General features: G+C 41.1%; 1 protein-coding gene across 3 annotated transcripts in view; it reads left to right on the top strand.

Moving 5' to 3' along the window:
• The window catches only part of utrn (utrophin), a 136,799-nt gene that overhangs the window by 33,068 nt on the left and 82,519 nt on the right, over positions 1 to 21,212 (top strand). For all 3 annotated transcript variants that reach the window (XM_088402867.1, XM_088402868.1, XM_088402866.1), the window contains exons 40-55: positions 8 to 145; positions 222 to 308; positions 1,199 to 1,372; positions 1,469 to 1,641; positions 2,769 to 2,919; positions 4,819 to 4,994; positions 5,277 to 5,412; positions 5,794 to 5,943; positions 6,199 to 6,351; positions 6,890 to 6,991; positions 7,174 to 7,297; positions 8,410 to 8,633; positions 8,702 to 8,819; positions 8,901 to 9,115; positions 10,161 to 10,315; positions 11,813 to 12,002. In XM_088402867.1, the coding sequence (XP_088258993.1) occupies positions 8 to 145; positions 222 to 308; positions 1,199 to 1,372; positions 1,469 to 1,641; positions 2,769 to 2,919; positions 4,819 to 4,994; positions 5,277 to 5,412; positions 5,794 to 5,943; positions 6,199 to 6,351; positions 6,890 to 6,991; positions 7,174 to 7,297; positions 8,410 to 8,633; positions 8,702 to 8,819; positions 8,901 to 9,115; positions 10,161 to 10,315; positions 11,813 to 12,002 (2,466 nt within the window). The remainder of the gene's footprint in view (positions 1 to 7; positions 146 to 221; positions 309 to 1,198; positions 1,373 to 1,468; positions 1,642 to 2,768; positions 2,920 to 4,818; positions 4,995 to 5,276; positions 5,413 to 5,793; positions 5,944 to 6,198; positions 6,352 to 6,889; positions 6,992 to 7,173; positions 7,298 to 8,409; positions 8,634 to 8,701; positions 8,820 to 8,900; positions 9,116 to 10,160; positions 10,316 to 11,812; positions 12,003 to 21,212) is intronic.

Raw genomic sequence — 21,212 nt, 5'->3', positions numbered from 1 at the left:
TGTCCAGATGGACGAGGAAAAAGCCAGCATAGAAAACCTGCTGAGACGAGGAGAAGATCTGCTTGGGCAAACGTCTGATGAGAGCCAAAGGGAGGAACTGAGGCTCCTGATGCTTCGGCTTCAGAACCAGTACTCTTCACACAGGGTTAGACTTTTTTTTTTTACTTTTTTTCGAAGATGTCACCCTTTGTTTATTCCCATTAATTACCGTGTAATTTTAGGAGTTGAGGGTACTGAGAAGCAGGCAGCTCGACGTCGATTCGTCCTCCCACATGATCGCGCAGCAGATAAGAGACATGCCGCCCCAGGTGAGTTCAGTTTGAGCGCTTTTGTTCCAAGTTCAGCGTGACCCACTTGCTGTTACGGTGATTCTTTTCATAAAACATTAACTACGAGTGGTGGGACAAAAGAGCAGGCATAAAAAGACAGTGATGACTTGATATTCGTCTCTTTGCAGAGGATAAAGAATATATGACATTGTACTGCAAAATGATGAACTCAGCATATCAAATACTGAATAGTAAATAGATATTGACTTTAACTAGGGCTGCAACTAATTTATTTGCTGATTTTTTTTGAAGTGTTTTAATCGTCTATCCCCTGTATTTAAACATAGAGCACATGTTCAAATTGACAATGTTATCCTTTATATGTCAGGGAATTGTAAAAAAAATGTTGATTTTTTTTTACGGAATGCAAAAGCAGATGTTTGCAAATTCATAGGTGTCAAACTCCAGTCCTTGAGGGCCGGTATCCTGCAGGTTTTCCGGTTTTCTCTCCTCAACACACCTGATTCAAATGATTAGCTCATTAGCAAGCTCTGGGGGAGCTTGAAATTTATCCTAACCTGGTGTGTTTAGATGAGAAAACCGGAAAACCTGCAGGATACCGGCCCTCAAGGACTGGAGTTCGACAACTGTGATTAGATTCACTGCAATGATCATCAGTCTGCCTTCATAGAGGACTCAAGAAATCTGAGAATATTTCTGAAACTGACAATGTTTGCTATTTTAGCTCTCTAATTGAGTAATTGATTACCAAAAGTAAGAGTTGATGAATTTGGTAATCGATTGTCAGTTCACTAAAGGACACCAGTGGAATGTTTTCCGCTGTTTATAAATCTTAAAGGGCAAAAAAGAGGCTAAGAGAAGTGAGTGACTGTCCCACAATAATTGTATGATGTGTGCCTTTCTTGTAGGAGGTGCAGTCCGTGTTGGATCGCGGCCGCATTTCCTCGCAGAGCCCTTCAGGCTACCTGCTGGATGTCAACAAAGTGTTGCTGGCCATGGCCGACAACGAGCTACTGCTCAACTCCTCCGAGCTCAGCGGGGGGCTCTACGAAGATTTTTCCAGCCAGGAGGACGCCCTCAGGGTCTGTCCGACTGATTATTAATTCTACATTTCATATATGTACGTCAGCGGAACCTCCAAGGCACTTATCGTTGGTTCTTATTTTTTTTTCTTTCAGACCATCAGTGAAAATATGGAGCAGCTGGGCAAGCAGGTGACGGAAATCCGTCAGCGCCACCCGGACGTCGCTCGGCACGCCTCGCCCGCCGAGGTCTCCCAAACCGAGGAGGCGCTCGCTCAGCTCGACGCCGAGTGGGATCGCCTCAACCGCATGTACAAGCAGAGGAAAGGGTGAGCGCGGCGCTTCATTTGCCACCTCGCTAACATAAGAAATGGAATTGCCTCGTAGTCACAAACAAATGCAAACTGCTTTGGGGAATGCTATTAGGTGAACCAATAAGGTGGTCATGCAGTAATCACACCAACTTCGGGGCTTCATTAAAAGCCAAACAAATGCACTTCATTGTAGAAGGTTACTCATCCAAAACTCATTTCCTCACTGCGCCCTTTAAAAGATCGCATTTGCTGCACGAGTGGAAATCAAACTCATGTGGTCCTTCACTAACGTGGAAAATACTTTCTTCTGTCGGGCGGTTCAGGCCTGCTGCAGATTTATTCGACATGCAATTATTTTTTGCTTCCTTAAAAGGGGAGATTATTAGATTTAAAATGTTCTTAATACATGAATGATTCCTGTCGAAAGTTTGGAAACCACTCATTCAGTTTTTTATTCATTATTTAACAATGAGCTAAATATTAAACCTAATAATAATATATAATAAATATAATATTGAAGTAATGGGTTTTCAAAAAGGAATACGTGAGATTTTAACAGGGTTCCTGCAAATATCAGCAAATCTAATTTAATGATTTTTATTGCCGTGAAGGAAACGGTTTAGCTTTCTTTTCAAATTAAGAGCGAAATAATTGGAAAATTAAACAGTTTATTTGTAAATTGTGTTATAGTAAATCCTTTGCTCCTTTATTGGCACAATTTGATCAGAGGGTACGTGGTTGAAAAAATATTTATAAGCGAATACATCTAATTTTCTTTAATCAATCTGGATGATTATGTTTTTAATCAAATAAATAAACCCAATACGCATATATGTCATTTCCAGTCAATGGCAAGAGAAAAAAAAAGTGCTTCTAATATTATTAATTGCATGCGAAAAATAATTTAGTTATCACATTTACTCATTCAATCCCAAAGACGTAATTTTACGTTTTTTGAGAGTCCAGACAATTCCAGATATTTGTATATATTTTTTTTTAAATATATCCTCAGAATGGATGATAGTAAAAGTTTATTATAGATCAAATTTTTCAATTGCTAAAAAATGTGAACTATCTGCTTGAACGTCAAGCTCTCTTTTAAATCGCCATGCCGAGTAAAATGGAGTATCTTGCCCGCGCAGGAGTTTCGACGGCGCCGTGGAGGAGTGGAAGAAATTCCACAGCGACATGAACGACATGAGCCAGTGGCTGAGCGACACCGAGAGGCTGTTGTCGGACAGCGTGGGCCCCGAGGGACATCTGGACCTGGACTCGGCACGGCGCCACCAAGAGGTCAGTGGAAGGCACGGTAACATGAAGACAACATCTGCTCTGCACTGTTGCACCCATAAAGTGAAATAAAAATGTTTCAAAACTTTGAAAATTAATATTTTAACCCTCCTGGTGTGTTATTGGACAAACTGTCGCATCTGAAAGTTTAAATAAATGTTGAATGTAGACTTTTCCTTGCTTTTAGGGTGTCAAACTCAAGGCCCGGGGGCCAGATCCGGCCCGCCACATCATTTTATGCGGTCCGCGAAATGTTGATTAGACTTCATGTTTCTGGTCAAAAAACAACAATATTTTGTTTCCAATCTGTTTTTTGAACAGTTTTCACTGTTCTCTTGTTTCAAAAATCGGTCAAGTGTGTGACAAACACATTAAAAATTTATTCCGGCCCTTTGACAGAAACGATAACTTCATTGTGGATGCATTTTTAACATTTTTGCAACTTTTTTCATTCGCAAAACATGGTCAAATATATTCAAGAATATTATTTCTATTTTTGGGGTGGCGAATGAATCCTATATGACTATTCTAGGTTTTACAATTTTTTAAGGGGGGTCACTTTGGGTTCGTAAACACATTTTCAAGTCTGAGAATTTTTTTGCTATTCTTAAAAAATCAACATAAATTACTGATGAAAACAAAATATTGAATTAGGATTTTCCACAGTTCTGACATTTCGGGCACTAAACATGCTCAGAGGTCAAAGTGACCCGGCGACATAATTGCTGCTGCTTGCGGACAAACAAAACAGGAGTGTTGAAACTTGAAGTGGGATTGCGTTTTAATTAAAATGCAATTTAAATAAAGAGAAACTACAAGCTGTTTCACACTCAGACATCATTAAATCGGTTTGAAAATTGAACAAATAGGCCACTTGGAGTAAAAAAAAAACATACTAGGAAAAAAATAACGTCTATTATCTCTTGTTTTATTAGCACAGCCTCAAAACGGCCATTGGACGGCCATGACGGATGCAGTTATATACGCTATAGCCGCAGTGATGAATCCTCATTTAATATAATTTCAAAGCGCGATTGTTTTCACCACCATACGCTCCCACCGTTTGAATTATGAGACGCTGGTTTGCCGCCCTTTGATAATTCCACTCCATTCCCCGCGGAGGCCCGTTGTTGCTATACCGCATCTGTTAAACAAACAACTACAATCGATCCAAATTCATTATGCACAAGAGAAGACGAGACGGCGTCTTTGCGCGCTTCCTAAATCCTGAGCTCCGCGCCGTCTTCGCAAGTTGTTTACGCACATTTTCACAGGTTTAAAGAGCAAAGGAAGGGATTAAGTGACACCAATTAACAGAGGCGGGGGATTTTAGGCCTGGGGCTTTTTTGGATCAAATTTATACTGTGAGACTTCGACTTTAACTGACATAAGTTTACTTTGGAAAATCTGCGTATTCAAAGTTATTTGATGTTTTGACTTGACAGCTAGCATGTGGACTGCATTTAGAAGTATATATATATATATATATATATATATGGTTAGATTTTATCATTAGAAGTGTTTTGAGATTTGAATGTGTTGTCCGATGGAACTCAACTCATATCTCAAGGTACCAATTCATACGATTGCTGGGACATAGCGTCACTTGATGACAATTCGTAGCTGCACAACACTTCACAAAAGAAAGGCGTAAAATATCTAGCAAGGGTGTCTTTATAACACATTTCGGCAAAATGATGCTTGATGTTCTATTGTATTTGCTCTTAATTTGAAAAGATACATAAAGATATGTAATATGTTCTTTACCTGTCATGGCATTAAATTACTTTGCTAAAATTTCACATACCCATTTGCTAACCACTGCTTTCAGGATTGGATTTTATCTCCATGTTCTCTCAACTTGTCCGATTCGGTTTAGAATGCGTTTGTTATTTTCTTCAGGAGCTGGAGGAAGGCGTGGTCAGCCACCAGGGCGTCATTGCCGGTCTCACCCGCACAGGGGAGCGCATCACCGGCCAGTTATCCTCCCCCGACGGCCCCCTGCTGGAAGAGAAGCTCCACACCCTGAGTCAGCGCTGGAGAGCCGTGAAACGCCAGGTCGCGGACCGACAGCGCAGGTATTCATGGAAGCGCTGCGGATGCTATGCAAATAAAAGGAGATGATGCCGATATAAACTTGTAATGCCATCATTTCCATAAGTGGATTATGAGCAGAAGTTTCCACTAGTACGGCATCGAGGTCAGCACTTCCTGCCTATCTCTCTTTGTTTCCTTATCAGCGTGGTCAATTAGTCGCCGATGCTAATTTAAATGTAAATTTCAAGTTTAAGTCTGCAACCTGGGGGGAAGTAGAGATTGTAATCTGGGTAAATAATACGTCTACGCATGTGTTCGTGCAGGCTGACTGCAGGGGATCCAGCCCTGGACGACCTGGTGAGACGAAGCGAGGATTTGGCTTCATGGCTGCAGCAGGCGGAGAATGCTTTCGTCATACTACCCGGTTCCTCCACTGACCAGAACCTCAAAGAACTCAAGGTAGACACAAGAATGGAATGAATTTCCTTGAAGGGATTTTGGTTTTTTGTTGCCTGATCATTTTGTTTTGGCTTTATTTTGCGACCCAAAATCCGAATTTTATACGTTCCATCTTGAGTGGAATGAAAAAAAAAAACACTCTGAGCACCGAATCCTCAGGGGCCAAAAATCAGATTGATGCTCTAGTGCAGGCAATCGACTAATTGAGGCAAGGTGTCTACAGGAGCAAAAGCCACTCCGTTTTGTTTTGTTTTTTTTCTGCCCTGAACTGACAAGCGTTTCAGCTTAGGTTTTTCCTTGGCCATTTGTTCCGCTGAGCCCATCGTGATTACCTTTCCATTGATCAATAGCGCTTGATTAGATAAACGACTTCCCTCACAGGCCTTGGCGATGGAGATGGACACGCAGAATGAACACCTGGGCTGGCTCAACAAACATGCCCCGCAAATCCTGGCCAGTCCTGCCGTGAGCCCGCAGAGCAGAGACCAGCACGTGAGCAAACTCAGAGCCATCAACCTCAACTGGAGCAAGGTAGAGTTGCGCACTGCGTTTTTCTTTTCAAATGAAGAGCAAACTAAATGGAACATCAAGCAATTTATTGCCAAATTGTTTTATAATGACACGTTTTGCAAAACTATGTATCCCTGTGTTTAGTTATGTTTTATATGGATGCAAGATGAGTGATGGGCCAGAAATAAAGCAAGATGATTTGACACGAAATATTTTCTTGAGTTGGTAAGAGGGTGCACCTCATTCATTACTTATCTGTTGAATCCCGACCCGCAGGTAACCCACGAGTTGTTAGAGAAGGTGGGACAGGTGGAGGCAGACCTGCAGAGCCACGCCCATTTCCGGGAAAAAATGAACCGGCTCACCGATTGGGTAGTCATCACGCACCAGACCATCACAAATCGAGGCCTGAGCCCTGGCCAAGCACAGGTACCATGCGCAATGAACTTTGTTTATCGTTGGAGATATGTGAAAATGTAAGGTGAAAGTGTAAGGTATTCCCCAGGGTTCAATTTTGAGGCCTCTGATGTTTTCCTTTTATTTCTATCACATGAAAACATTGTATTTTCTAGAAAGTATGGCACTATGTTCTCCGGTTAGAGAATGCAGAAAGGTATTCCATTTGAATCGTTTATTAATCGCTGTATTTACACGCAACCATTAACTTGGTGGAACATAGATTGTGCGCAACTTCGGGTATTTATGGCAAAATTAACTTGAGCTGCGTTTCGAGGATAAACAACTCCTTTGAGTGGATTCAACATTACACTGCCGCAGCATTCACTGACCGCTCACAACGTGGGAAATGTGACACACGCAACAAATATATAACTTATGGATATGAACACAAGAACGTTCATCCTATATTTATGGAATTCCGGTATTTATTTTTAGGGGGCGTTTAATCAATTTGAAAAAAACACTATAGTCGGGAGGCTCATCCATTAAAACCCACGACTGTTTTCAGGCTTTGGAGATCTCCATGAAAGACAGGAAGAAGGACTTGGAAGATCTTCTGGCCCACTCCATTGAACTGCAGAGACGTCAGCAGCTGTCTTCTCATGAAAAGGTTCCCCCTCGCCTAGTAGTATGATTTATTCAATAAGCCCTCCTAAATTCACAATACTGTGTAATCACGCCGTATCGCAGCAGGTCATTTTCACCCCTGGAACCGATTGCGGCTTAATTGGCTGTTTTATGAAAGTGCTGTTCCTCATCTCACCCTCCGAATGTTTCATGGCACGCGCGCAGGGCAAGGTGGAGCAGCTGGCGGCCGATTGGAAAGTTCTGGATGGACGACTGAGGGAGGCTCTGCAAGCGCACGTCTCCCCGTGGACGCTGCACCACGCTCGCGTTGTGGAGCACCAGCAACTTGGTAAACGGGGCTCTCGTTTTTACATGTGAAAATAGTCACGTTTTGTTGCCGTCAGGAAATCTGACGGTTAAACTTTTTAAAGTTTGACATTAACCGCCAGCGCGGCAAAAATGGGGTATTTGACGTCTATAGCTTTTTTTGCTTTACGTTGTGACCCAAAAATACAAAATGAGAACATTCTGTTGTAAGCCACAGCCCACGCCCAGATTCTCACGCACAGATGAACTGGCCAATTTGGCTCCACTTCCAGATGTCAACTAGCCACACCCCTTGAAATCATACATCTGACAGAAATACTACAGTACACACTTTATGAAACGAGATTATTTCATTATGCTTTCTTTTCTTAGCTTATATAAAATACTTTTTTATTTACTTAAAATATTTTGGGTACTCAGAAGTTTCTAATTTACTGTAAAAAAAAGGTCTTGAAATATATTTTCAATGTTTACATTATTTTCCTTTTTTTTGGTTTATTTTATTTTTTACCTTATTGTTTATTACTTTATTATTTATTATATTTATTATTATTATATTATATTATATTATATATATATATATATATATATATATATATATATATATATATATATATATATATATATATATATATATATATATATATATGCATTTTTTTTTAATATTACCTCCATCCCCTTTCAAGGTTGACACCCCCTACATTATACAACACATTTGCATTCCTTTCCCATGAATCATCAGCAGCATATGAGAAGAACAAGCATTTAGTTGTAACAACTACTGGGGAGAAAGAGTAATGCTTTAATTTCCAGCATGAAAAATGCATGCTGAAATTCCAAATGAGCTGGTGAGCTGCTGTCGCCGCAGAGCGTCGTTCATCACCATTTGCCGCTTACATTCCACAACACCTTTAATATTCATGCTTTCATTTTTTCCTTAAACGCGTGTACCCTGGGATATATTGCAGTTCAATCCGCGGAAGGTGAAAAGTCCGTTTTATAGTTTTAACACTCCCACGCACATTTAAACTTATTAAATCAGTTTAAATGACAAACTTGAAGAAATTAATGGAAATGAGCACGGCTGGGAGAAATTTTCAAACTTTTAACAGATTTGACTTGACTCTGTTGCAGTGACGGTGTCTTCGGTGCCGTCAGCTGTCCAGATGGCCAGCCTTGCAAGCGAGGACCCCCGTCACCAGACCCCGCACTCGCCGGACTCTGTGGCGCCCACAGACCTCAACGAGACGGCCACCGAGCTGGCCGACTGGCTGGTCCTCATCACGCAGATGCTCAAGTCCAACATCGTCACCGTGGGAGACACTGAGGAGATCAGGACCACCATGGCGCGCCTTCAGGTGACATTTTTTTTTTTTCCCTACCATATCATTCGAACTCTGTGCGTGATTGTTTCTTTTCTTGCCAGGTGACAAAAAGTGACCTGGAGCAGCGTCATCCTCAACTGGAGGACATTTTCACCCTTGCGCAGAACATCAAAAACAAGACGTCCAACCTGGACGTGCGCACGTCCATCACTGAGAAACGCAAGTCGCTATTGGACTCGCTATCACCCGTGCTTGTTCGATCCACGTTTTCTATTTCAACTATTTAATTCTCATTTCCAGTGGAGCGAGTGCGCAACCAGTGGGACAACACGCAGCACGGCGTGGTGGCGCGACTCCAGCAACTGGACAATATGATCGTCCACAGCGACCAGTGGGAGGCTCAGCGACGGGAGGTGCAGGCTCTGATTGGACACAAGGAAGGATGGTTCCATAACATGCTGCAGCAGTCCAGAGAGTCCAGAGACCCTCTGACTATTCAACTGGCTGACAGCAAGGTGGGAAAAGTAGCATTTCTTTGAAAATGTAACCCCTGAAGGCAGTTTTTCTGAAGGCCTGCATAAAAAGTTGAAAAGACTCATCAAGTTTGCCATTCCGGTTTAAATAGGTCAAATTAGACTTGTATGGTGTTCCACAGGGTTCAATATTAGGGGCTCTGCTGTTTTCGTTGTATTTGCTGCACTTGGGTTTCATCTTAACTAGGGCTGGGGGAATAAAAGTCAACCAAATCGGGTAAGTCATTCAAAAGTAATTCAACTGAAATTATCCACCACGAAGCTCATCTGGAACAATATTTGCGCCACTGTTTTCTATACGGACCTTTCTTGCAGACGTACAAAGTGTTGCAATGGCACCAAGGGAGAAAATTCCCCCAAAAAACAAAAAAGTGAATATTTGCATCACTTTTTAAGAGTAAAGTAATATTTAATTATTGCAATGTGTGAAAAGGCAAGTATATATATAAAAAAATATGTAAATATATTGATGGGAAGCGGAAAAAAAATCTCAAGGACCGTTCCCAAAAAGCGCTTTCATGTGAGGCTACTTTTTTCAATTTTTCAGTGTTACATCAATCTTTTAAGTTTCCTAATTTGAACCATGCAAACTAGACAGATAGATGACGCTAAGTTGTGAAACATTTGAGTTTCCAGACAGGCGCGGGGGTGCCCGCTCATTTGCCGCTCTCAGCTTTAATTACCGGCACATTTCAAAGCGTGATTAAAAGCGCAAGTTGGAAAATGAATCACCTCTCCGCAGTATCCTTCGGAGGCTTAATAGCATGAGTGAACCCACATCAACCATCATCTTCATGAAAACCGATGACAAATAGCGCCTCTCGAGAACAGCCTCTGACGCAGCGCGTGGGATGAACACTAGAGGGCAACTGAGAGCAGTGGAGCGTGTTTAGTCATACAATGGTGACTAACCACCGTCAAAAAAATAATAATAAAGCACAAATGCTGTTGTAACCAACGGACTTTTTTATTTTTAGCAAATAATTGTCAGTGGTTTTTATACTTTGTGACGTTTTTATCCATGCAGGCTTTTTTGCAAGAGCTGAGTCGAGGCCAAGCCGCTGTGGCGGCCTTCAACGAGCTGTCCGGTCATCTTCTGCGCGAGTACCCCACAGACGACACTCGGCGGGTGAAAGAAGTCACCGATGCGCACAATGCTGCCTGGAATAATCTCAACAACAGGTGCCCAGCTTTTTTTTTTTTTTTTTTAAAGCCTTTTCGGGCATGAATAATGACATCCTCATGGTCGTATTACTCTTCAGGCGTCATATATTTTAACAAGCTGTTAAATGCATCGCATGTCATCTCTATTGAAATATTTTTTTTTCGTTTTACATGAATGATGTTGACGCTGCGCATCAGTCACTACAGCGAACGCAAGTGTGCCTTTCCCATTCAAGGCAACGCACTCGTTACGAAAGCTTTATAAGTTGTTGTCATTATCGAAGATCCTGTAAAGTGAATTAGATTTGTTTCAAAAGACATTGCTTCCAAAATATAGATGGAGACATCAAACAGCAAATAAGGAGTAATTGAATTGTTGACGTTGCCAAGTATTGATTTTACCATGGGAGGATTGTGATTAATCATGAATAAATCGGGGGTCATGCGTCACTGTTTATTTATTTATTTTTTTTCTAAAGCTGCAATCCATTCTTTGACAGCAATTTATTCAATGGCACTAACTTTTTTTTTTATAGCTATAAACTCATTCATTAGAATGTAATAAAAGGAATATAGTGTTAGCTTCGGATTTTTTTTGCTTAGAGTTGCAAACAAAAAATGGTGGCAGTTAATTCAAACCCCTTTACGAAAAACAGCCAGAGATGATAAAGTTTGAAAAAAGAGGGTGCAAGCGTTTTTTTGGTGCCTCCAAAGTTGGTTTGCTGTCAAGCTAAAGCTAAAACAGAGTATCCCGCATTGTGTATTCATAAAAAGCAAATATCGTTGCTTTTGTTACGTCCGTTTAGCTTAATGCTAACTATCAATGTGAGACACCATAGAAACGCTAACGTTTAGCATTTTGGTGTTTTGCTTTACCCTAAATTTGTATATTTCAACAGCTATGGACAGAAGTGAAACACTAACAATAACTAACACTAATATTGTATTTTGTTCCCATATGGCCAAGACACTTTTTTTTTTTTACATTTTATGTAATTATTTAATGGCCGTATGATTGCTGCTGGGAGGAGCCCCCTTTGAGGTTTATTTTTATTTTTTTTACTTTCCACAAACAAGTTTCTGAATGAAATAATTGAGATGATTATATTAGACCCTTTAGTCAGTCAATAATTCATATATATCAAAGATTTTAATGCAATTTTATTTTTGGAGCAGGGACAATGTTTTTTAAAAAAAAAATAGGGACTATAAATGATCCCATGAAGAGAGTGCTTAAATATTTAATGGAATAATATTTTTTTTCAACTAATTAAATCTCTTCAATAATGTCAAGTTTATGAATAGATATAAAGTATTTTTTGTGCTTATTTTTGTCAGAACTATCACTGCTTTTATCAAGGAACAAACAAAATGTTGTCGATCATTGTGAAAATTTGTACTGATGTTATCTTGACTCAGCCCTATGTTACGATTGTGGTCATCGAACAAATTTAACTTGTATCTCAAGGCAACGCCGTCATAGAATCGGTCATTTATTCCTTTTGTTCTGCGCAGGGCGAACGACCGCCACGGGCTCCTGGACGGCGAGCTGAAGGGCCTTCAGGTGTCCCTCAGGGAACTGGAAGCCTTCCTCAAGTGGCTCCAGGAGGCCGAGACCACCGTCAACGTCCTGGCCGACGCCTCCCAGAGGGAAGACTTGTCGCAAGACTCCGTCCGCGTCAAGGAGCTCAGACGACAGCTGGAGGTAGGAGTTGCGTCCCGATGGATGCGCGTGCGTGTTTGTGTGTGCGGGCGGACGCAGGTGGGAGCTATTATCTCGGTGTCGTCCCCCATTAGCTCCGAGGTTCATCCGCGTTTGTGTCAATGAGAGGGCATGTTGAGGGGCGTCTGAACACGTGTGCACATTGAGTGCTGCTCATTGATTCGCTGATGTGTTTAATACGCATGGGTTGTCATGTGTGCTCGACGTAGATCATACATTTGTTGCACTCTACTCATTACTGTCAAGCTAAAAACAAAATAGCAACAAAGCGTCTCAATTATTTTTTGCAAAGCCCCCCCCCACAAAAGAGAAAAAAATTCACCCTTTCCCCACTCGCCCCACTGACTATAAATAAGAAAAAATTGTGTAAGTATACCTAAAAGCGTATTCTTACTTTCAAATGCTGTTAGCTACTTTTTACAGTGTTTATTGAAGATACGCATTAGTCTAAAACTGAAAAAAGTAATCAAATGCAGCATAGTGCTTGAAAAAAAAAGTAAATCCTTATTTTTTTGCAATTACATTTCATATGGCAAAACAAAGTTTTTTTTAATATTTAAGAAAAAAAATGTCCCTATAATAGGCCTGCAAAAAATGCTCCAAAAATTAGCGGATTTGCTCCTCAAATTAAGACAGTGATTCACAGAACTGCCCTGCAAAAATCAATAAAAATTTCAAAGCTTGTGATGCAATAAACCAGTCGGGGATCCGTTAAGTTCAAAACATTTTCTATGCCAAGATATTAGCTGTGCACATGTGCAGTTTTTTTTCTGTCAGTTTTATGTGAAAGATGCTTTATGATCTGCAATGACTTTTGCTTTACAACTGTGCATTTTCAATAGTTAACTTAGATTTCATAACCTCTTAGATGACTAAGACCATTTGAATTCCATAGGGTTTTGAAGTCATTTATTTTTTATCCTCTGCAAAGAACCGAGCCCTAGTTGAGAATGAATCATATATCCATGTTTTATACTGCCCCCACCTGGCCAAACCAGGACAACACAATCGCCATTGCAGTGCGACAAAAATCGTTAACTCCACCCCTTGCCCATTAAAAATGAATCTTTGTCGTATATAGCCGTCAATGGCAGCGAATGAGTTTAAAAAAAAAATCTAATTCTTGTTCTCAATCTGGAAGAAGAAGAGTTCTACTAAATCATTCAAAGCCCTCCAAATTAGCACAATCGTCTAGCAAAAGCTAGGCTTTCTGTGCACCCCCCCCCCCCCCACCTCCACCCCAATGACATATCGCCTTAATTAAAGCCACATCGGCTCTGTTTCTATCTCTGCTGCGCTTCAGATTGATGGATGGCGTTCAAGTGTGAAAAGTCATTTGGCGAAATCGCAAAGTACTCTTGAGCCGAGGAAAAGGTCCTTCTTTTTTTTTTTAATAACACATTTACGACCCATCTTTTTTCTTTTTGACCACAGGCTTTATTGAAATGCAAGATACATAAAGACACACACTACTCTCACACACACACACACACACGTGATGGCATCCGTGGTATTAACAATAAGCGAGGCAACAAAACAGCGTGTTGTAATTCCCAGCGAGTCAATACCGCGCTTTGACTGAAATGGCTTCCGTGGCAACGTTAAACCTTCTCTAAACACTCGTCTTCCACAAAGCTTAGCATAATCCCCCCGCCCCTGTCTTTGTGTGTGTAATTATTACTTAAAGTTGGTGTCAAATATTTGCCTTGCCCTCAATGTGGCAAACGCGACGGAAATTTGAGCATCTAATTTGGTGTCGTTGATATCCAGTTTGAGGTTCTTGTACTTGTGCAGTTTTTGTCCTCATGGGGACACATTTGGCTCATTAGGAGAGTAGGTAGGGACGATTTTTTTTTTTTTTAAATGTAATTAAGATTTAATATGCAATTGTTTTTTTCAAGATTTTCTTCCCGATTTTCAGACGTTACGGATTAAACCAGCAGCCAAATCATTGTCAATTAAAAAAGTCATTTTTTAAATGATTTATTGAATAATCGGCAAATTCATCGAAAATTTATATAATTGTTTTTTGTAGTCCTATTTCAGTTGATCAATGTTGATTATTCTGTCAGTATTTGTACTCTCATTTTTCATTTTTTTTTATTGTGATTTGCAACTATTGTTCTGATTTTATTGTACAGTGGCTTTTGGAAATATCTTTTTTTTTTACTGTTTACTGCCTACTAACTGTTAAAATTTCAGTGTAATTTTTGTAATGTACAACATTGTTTTTGTAAAATCAAATGTCTGCGTAAATATGGGTGGTATCATATGAAAGATTGACTTCCATTCTTCAGTTAGAATTGATGTAGGTAATAGCTGTGTTGTAAATGTGGAAACGCTGCCATCCAATGGTCACAGTTATCACTACAGTGCTCAACCGGGTTATATTAGGTCAACATTAGTCAAGGGTGTCAGCAACCCCCCTCTAAAAAACACACATTTGATGAGAATTTTATTATTTTTTATTCCTATTACAATTTCAATGGCACTGAAAGAGTCTTAATTATGAATTTACTCCTCTGAGATAATGACTTTTGATTTGCGATGAATAATTTCATAGCGCTGTAACTTTTCCCCGTAATTTCTGACAACGTCGACCGTGACATTTTTTTTTTCGTGTTACATTTCCCCAAGGGGACTTTAGTGTTTCACGTGGGCGCAGTGTGACAGCGCGAGGCAGGAATCCAATGGGGACTTTGGCTTCCAGGAAGCTCCTGGAACTCCTCCTCCTTCTCCTCCTTTTCCGCGCGTGTTAACAATAACGCGTGTTATTACTCAGCCGCTCTCTCCATTGATGGAGCGAGTGCACAAAGGAGGCGCTACCTGCCCCCCCCCCCCCCCGCGCACATTCTCCCAGCTGTTCCCTCTAACGGGATCGCTACGAGCGGAGCGGCTCGTCCTCTCGTCCTACTCGGCACTTTTTCAAAATTCTCCGCGTCTCTTTTTTTCGCGCGATCTTCACAAATGTCGGCGCGGAGGAGAAAGTGAGTGAGAAGAAAAAAAAAAAGGCAGGCCGGCTTAAGGGTGCACGCGAGCGAGTGAGTAAGCGAGCCAGCGCGCGTGACGGCGGACGCCGGCGCCATGAGCGGGCTCGGGCACTGATAGCATGCGGACCGGCGCCAGGCTGCTGCAGACTTGGAGCAGTCCTAAAATGATGGCCATGGTCCGGACCTCCCTCCAGAAAGTGGTGGTCTTCTTACACAGGCTCCAGAGGATGGCCATCTCCTCGCCGCGCTACCAGAAACTCTGCAAGGTACGGGCGCCCCGGCACTAAAGAGTTTTTGCCCCGATCGGGGCTTTAACTTTTCGTCTCCGTCGCTTTTGTGCGGTGTGAAATTCTCATCCTGGTTTGAAGACGGATCTGTTACATTAGTCATCCTCCGTCGGTGTTATTGCTACCCGGCCGGGCATGCTGCTTTGTCGGAATCGCTTGATTTCAATCATTTCGGGATGATTGCACATTTTGCTTTTGTGTATCCTCACTTCTCATATTGTTTGGAACGGGTCTTTTATTATGGAGGAGGGGGGCATTGATGCCTTTTCTTGTCATTGAAGACTTCCAGTATTTTAGATCTTCGATTATTATCAGCTTTTTTTCTCTCAAAATGACAACTTTCTTTTTCGTGATGCTGTGAGGATTTTTTCTTTGAATATTTGAGTGGATTCTCATAATAATCCACATTTTTAATCATGTGATTTTTTTTTTTTTAATGGGGGGGGTCTGACATTCCCGCCCAATGTATTATGTAATTCTTGCATTGCTACTTTTTCTTCAAATTTATGACTTTATTCTCATATCACATATTTGAATGTTCTTTTTTTTGTAATATAGTTTGATAGACTTCCCATAATATTTTAACTTATCCTAGCAACTTAGTTAATCCACTTTTTTGTAATATGGGCTTTAATGACTAGAGTATTCTCTTAATGTTACAACTTTTTCTTTTAATTTATGACTAATATTCCACAGTTTTGGAATGGATTACAAATTGTCATATAATTTATCTTATCCAATTTGCAGGATATTTTTGTCATTGCATATTTCCTCAATATATTCATTGCATATTTCCTCAAATATGTCGTTTTCTCATAATATATAATTATTCTCCTGATAGTTTCTTTTACTTGTAAGCTACAGGTTTTTTCTCATATTAATCCATATATTTTTTATGTTATTAGCATTTTTTAAGTTCGTTTGTAACTCGTTCACTAACATTGAGGGCGTAGACGTCAAAGATCCATTTTTACTGAAAAAGTTAACCCATTCACTGTTGTTGGATAATCAAGCCAAAGTAACATTTTGACTGGGCTGTAGTGTGTTTTTTTTGTTTGTTTCTTTTGTCTTTTGATAGTCATAAAAATCTTATGTCATTTGTGTGAGCACTTTTGCTACCTCTGCTGTAAAAGCGAGTAGGTGAAAATGGCGCCCGGGGGAGCTTTTCATGTGAGGAAAAGGCGAGCGCACGATGACGTAAGGCGCCACAGCTGGTTGTCAGCTGGGTCCTTTTCATCACATGGGATTTAGCCCATGTGGACGAGGGAAACAAAATGCATCACAACGCTTTGTGATGCCCTGCCAGCTTCAATCAAAGCAACATGTGACAGTCCGGCCTAAGCCGGTCTTAATCCATAAATCCATCTCTCCTCAACGCTTCAACGTGGACTGTTTTCGTTTCGTGTTGTTTGTTTACATTTTAGTTTTGGTCTTTCGAACCATACGGAGTGAAGAAATTTCACTTTCCAGATATTATTTCTGAGCCAGGTATCTGAAGGGATTGTTGACGGGCCATCAGTCATTCGGCACTCAATTAGCGACCCCTGGGCTGCATTAGTTGACGGACAGAGTCAGTCATGCCAGACAAGTCGCATTTCTCCCGGGGGGCGCGCACTCGCTAGCTAGCTAGCCTCCGGGTTGGACCCTTGCCTTCCGCTTGATGGATTTGATAGGGACCTAGCCTCCTGGGTCGGTTTCCGTCGATGTCTGGGTTTGAGCGCTCGCTATGCTTTTCTATCACTGTCTCTATTTTTCGCCAGCAATTTAGGATTTAGCCGCACAGTTAGACCCGACCTTTTGGAATGCAGAATCCTGGAAAGTCAAAGAATAGCGAAGGCTTAAAAATGTTTGTGCATTTCAAAGTTATTTTTTTATGCCTGAGTTTAAAATGTCCGACTGCGTTTGAATGCACCGCATGCACCACACACATAGTTAACGCTAACGCTGAAGACTTCCGCTGTATTTTACAGTGACAGTATTTGATTAGCTTTGTGGTTTTTATATGATTTTTTTTTAATGGCGGTGTGTTGGTAGCGCTGTGATTGCTATAAAAACAAAGTGGCTAAGGCTTAAGCTAGCCACTCCACTAATCCAGTTACAAAGGTCGTCTTCAAAATAAAAGCCTACAACGGCTACTTTGTCGGTGTCCTTCTACTAGTTGGTGTGCTTATTGTCAAGTTGTCTTTCTCAAAACGGCTTCAGCGGGTGATGTGATGTTGGGTCTTTTTTGGGCCAGCCCATGCCTACGTGAAATTCAGACAGGGGCTTGCTGGCAGCAGTTTTTGCGCCATCAAAACATCCTATTTTGGACGTATTGTTTAGATTTTAATTTACCTTTGGCTGTTATTTTTGGGGGGACATTTTTGGCCCAAATTTTAATCAAATTTGGTGCATCTCTGAGCAAAATTCATATCATATTGTATGTATTTAGGCAGCAAACTCATCACCGGCGGCGTACGCAGGAAGCTCAAATCCCTTGCGATGTCGACGGGGAGCAGAAACACATCTTCATTACTGTTTACTGCCTTCCGATACCACCTTGACGTTTCAAAATGAAGTGGCTTTATAAACATCCAAGGAAATATTTCGTAGTCATCACTCAGCTTGTATTATTAACCGCGCCCCGCTCCACTTGCGCATCGGGGCGTGAGTGTTTTGGCGTTCAAACCGGGAAACAAACGCTTCGTGGTAAGCGGGACAGATTTGACTAATTTGAGAGGGAGCCATGTAGCCTGTTCGGTTGCACCTGAGCTCTATTAGATGCGAATAACCCAAAGGACCTTTTTGGGAGCTCAAGGTCAGACGGTTCCTGACTCACCTCCCTTGCGGCGACTGCGGTATGGAACTAGATCGAGCTCGATCTTGGGTGCCAAACTTGATTTGGTCACTGGCCATGTCGTAGTTATGCCTGCCCTCTAGGACAGAGGTTCTCAAATAAGGGTACGTGAAGGAACTTCAAGGGATATGTGAGATTTTAACATTGTTTCTGAAGGTAACAGCATATCTCATTTAATGCTTTTTAATGCCATTTTCAAACTAAGAGCAAATTAATTGCAATTTAAAGCAACTTGTTGCTAATTTGTGTTGTAAAGAGCTCCTAAAGACTGTATACCACATATATAAATGCTTTTTAATCCCATAACTGTACGTTTTCAAATTAAGAGCAAGTTAATTGGATCATGAATAAACTTGTTGCTAATTTGTGTTATAATTAGCTCCTTGCTCATCATTTTATGCCTCTCTTTTGTTAAATCTTGTACAAAGACGAATTGTCATCAGTGACACAATTATCCAGCACTTGGCTTCTTATTTGGGTAATTGTGCACGTGCAGACATTTAAATACGCTTGAAACCTGTGGAACACGTACGACTTTTATATTTATTTATTTATTTATTTTTTACTTACTAGTGGCCCAAAAGGCCCAGTAGGCAAAAGTGACACGAGGTCATCCTTCTAAAGTTGGACATCAACGAGGGAATGAGAGTACGCGCAGTCGGCGCTGGCAGAGTAATGAGAGTAGCGGGGCACTCCTCATGGGGGGGCGCGGGGGGGGGGGGGGGGGGGGGGGGTGACGAGGCGCACCCTCCAGCCAATTTTCAGCAATATGCTGGTGATCAAACACACACGGAGATAAAACCAGCCACCGGGGCTTTGCGATGAACAGACCAGCCGTGCCGCTCTTCAAGTCCTTCCCAATAAACCCCCGCTGACATAAACACGGAGACAAGGCCACCGGCAGGTGAAAAACAATCAAGACTGTCTGTAATGGAGTTAGCCTCACATTTAAGATTAGATGGGATTGACGGGATCGATACTTGTGTGTTTGTTTGTTTGTAATCTTTGAAAGTTGATGGATCTCATGTTTACATCTGCGTGCCGTTGGTGGATTTCACCACTTGGAAGTATTCGGGGCCCACTAGTTGTTTCTTCAAGAGTATGTTCTAGCTATGGTTGTATCTATACCAGTGGAAAATTCACGGCTTCAGCAACGTTCCCCAGGCTGCGTAAGCATCAATATATCTAAGAGGGTTACCTTATAAATCAAAGCGGGAAGTACAACTCGGTTTTGTGGCTGTTGCAAAACATGTAAACAGGCGGTGATGACTTTCTCGCCTAAATGGGCTGCTGCAGAAATCGACAATTGGAAGATCGCACTTGTGTTCAGCTAGTGGTTACGCTTTTTTTTTTTTTTTGGCTTTCTTGGTTGTTTATTTTGTTTGAGTCAGCAGAAGGTGCAGTCTGGAATTACTTTCCAGACTGGTTCACAACCTAAGCAGGCTGCATTAGTCATTTTAGTAAGTAAAACCGGAGGTGTTCACCATTCAAATTCTTAGTCTTTGACTTCACTCAGCTTGGTCTGAATTTGTGTTCAAAAATTGTAAAAATGCGAGAATAGCAACTAAGCTGTATATTTATTTATTTATGAAATGGGAATAGGAATATGTATTATCTCATATTTAGATTATTATGACGTTTGAAGACTTTTGCATTATGGGAGTCCAGGCTAAGCCAATCATTGTAAATGACTTGCAAATGTCGTAAGTTGTCCAATAGTGCCACCCAGTGGTTTTGGGGTGTCCACACAAGAATGTCTATTGCGCCCTGATCGCAAGTTGGCGTTGAAAGGATTATTGCAAAAATTGGGGGAAATGCATACTAAAACATCGGGTTTTCACTTTGTCCAAAATGGACAATATTTCCAATGGCAGTAAATTATCCTGACATGGGCTAAATTTGACACCTATAGTGTGTACGTCTTGACCTTCTGTTTGCAAGCATTCAGAATGGATGCATATTGAAAGTTCTCATATTTTAGCCTCCCAATGTATTTTGTTTTTTTTTTTTTGCTTTTCCTTTGATATCACATCAAAAACATCAAAAAGCCAGAGTTGGGTCAAATCTTCCCCAGGGGTTAATTTGCTACCTAAACAGGCTGTGTTAGTAATCAAAACAGGAGGTATTCACCATTTGCATTCTATGTCTTTGACCTCCCGGTGTTTTTTTTTTTTTTTTTTTTCTATTCAAATCCACAAACTTTAATCAGCTGCTGCCTAAAAGGACTGAGGTGCAAATTGTCATTTTTTTCCAGTTTGTAAAGGAAAGTGTTGACTTTCCAAGTGATTTGATTTTCTTTTCAAATCATTAGAGATAGCCAGTCGGTCAGACCCGACATTTTTTGCTTCATAAATAATCTGTTATAAATATCTTACAGGATGTTTTCAACTGTTCTTATACTTTGACCTTCCACTTTTGTCACCTTTGAAAAACGTGAAAAAGACAACATACCTGACGAGTCTCCCGCCTAAACAGGCTGCCGAAAAACTACAGAAAGTATTTTGCGGTCAAAAAATACTTTTTGCAACATTTGCTCAGACTATTGCGCAATCTCCCATGAATAGCGGCCACCGCAGTAATCAAATAAACCAATAAGTCATGCATTAAGCTTAATGTTATTAGACACAAGAAGTAGCAAGTCCATAAAGGCGCACTATGTGTTTTTTTTTTTTTCTTCTCCCGCACTTATTGAGCAACTCTTTGTGTTTCGCCACGGATTTGTGCTATGCACTCCCCGTTCCATTAGGCGCATCTCGGGCCGGATGCGACGGCAAGCTGGAGCTTCTGACGCCCGTCTGCTTTATCGCCCCGCGCACTTTATGATGCCGCAAAGCAAGCGCGCGGACACCGCTCCGGCCAGAATGAGGCAGCACTTTATTGCTCGGAACAACACTTTTGACAGGGAATAACTCACGCAGGCCCACTGTAAAACAACCTGACAGCGACTTCAATTTTGACAATGGAGGACTTTTTTTTATATAACTTTTCGCCCTGTATTGCAAACGAAAACATGGGGGGGTGATGAATTATTTTCTCAATAAATCTAAAGAAGGTAGAAGACAATATATGTGCATATTTA

This window comes from Hippichthys cyanospilos, chromosome 20, assembly GCF_059441005.1.
Source record: "Hippichthys cyanospilos isolate Australia breed blue-spotted pipefish chromosome 20, RoL_Hcya_1.0, whole genome shotgun sequence".
NCBI classification, from domain to species: Eukaryota; Metazoa; Chordata; class Actinopteri; order Syngnathiformes; family Syngnathidae; genus Hippichthys; species Hippichthys cyanospilos.
Note: the sequence above shows the minus strand (reverse complement) of the source record. Positions and strands in the feature narration are given on the sequence as shown.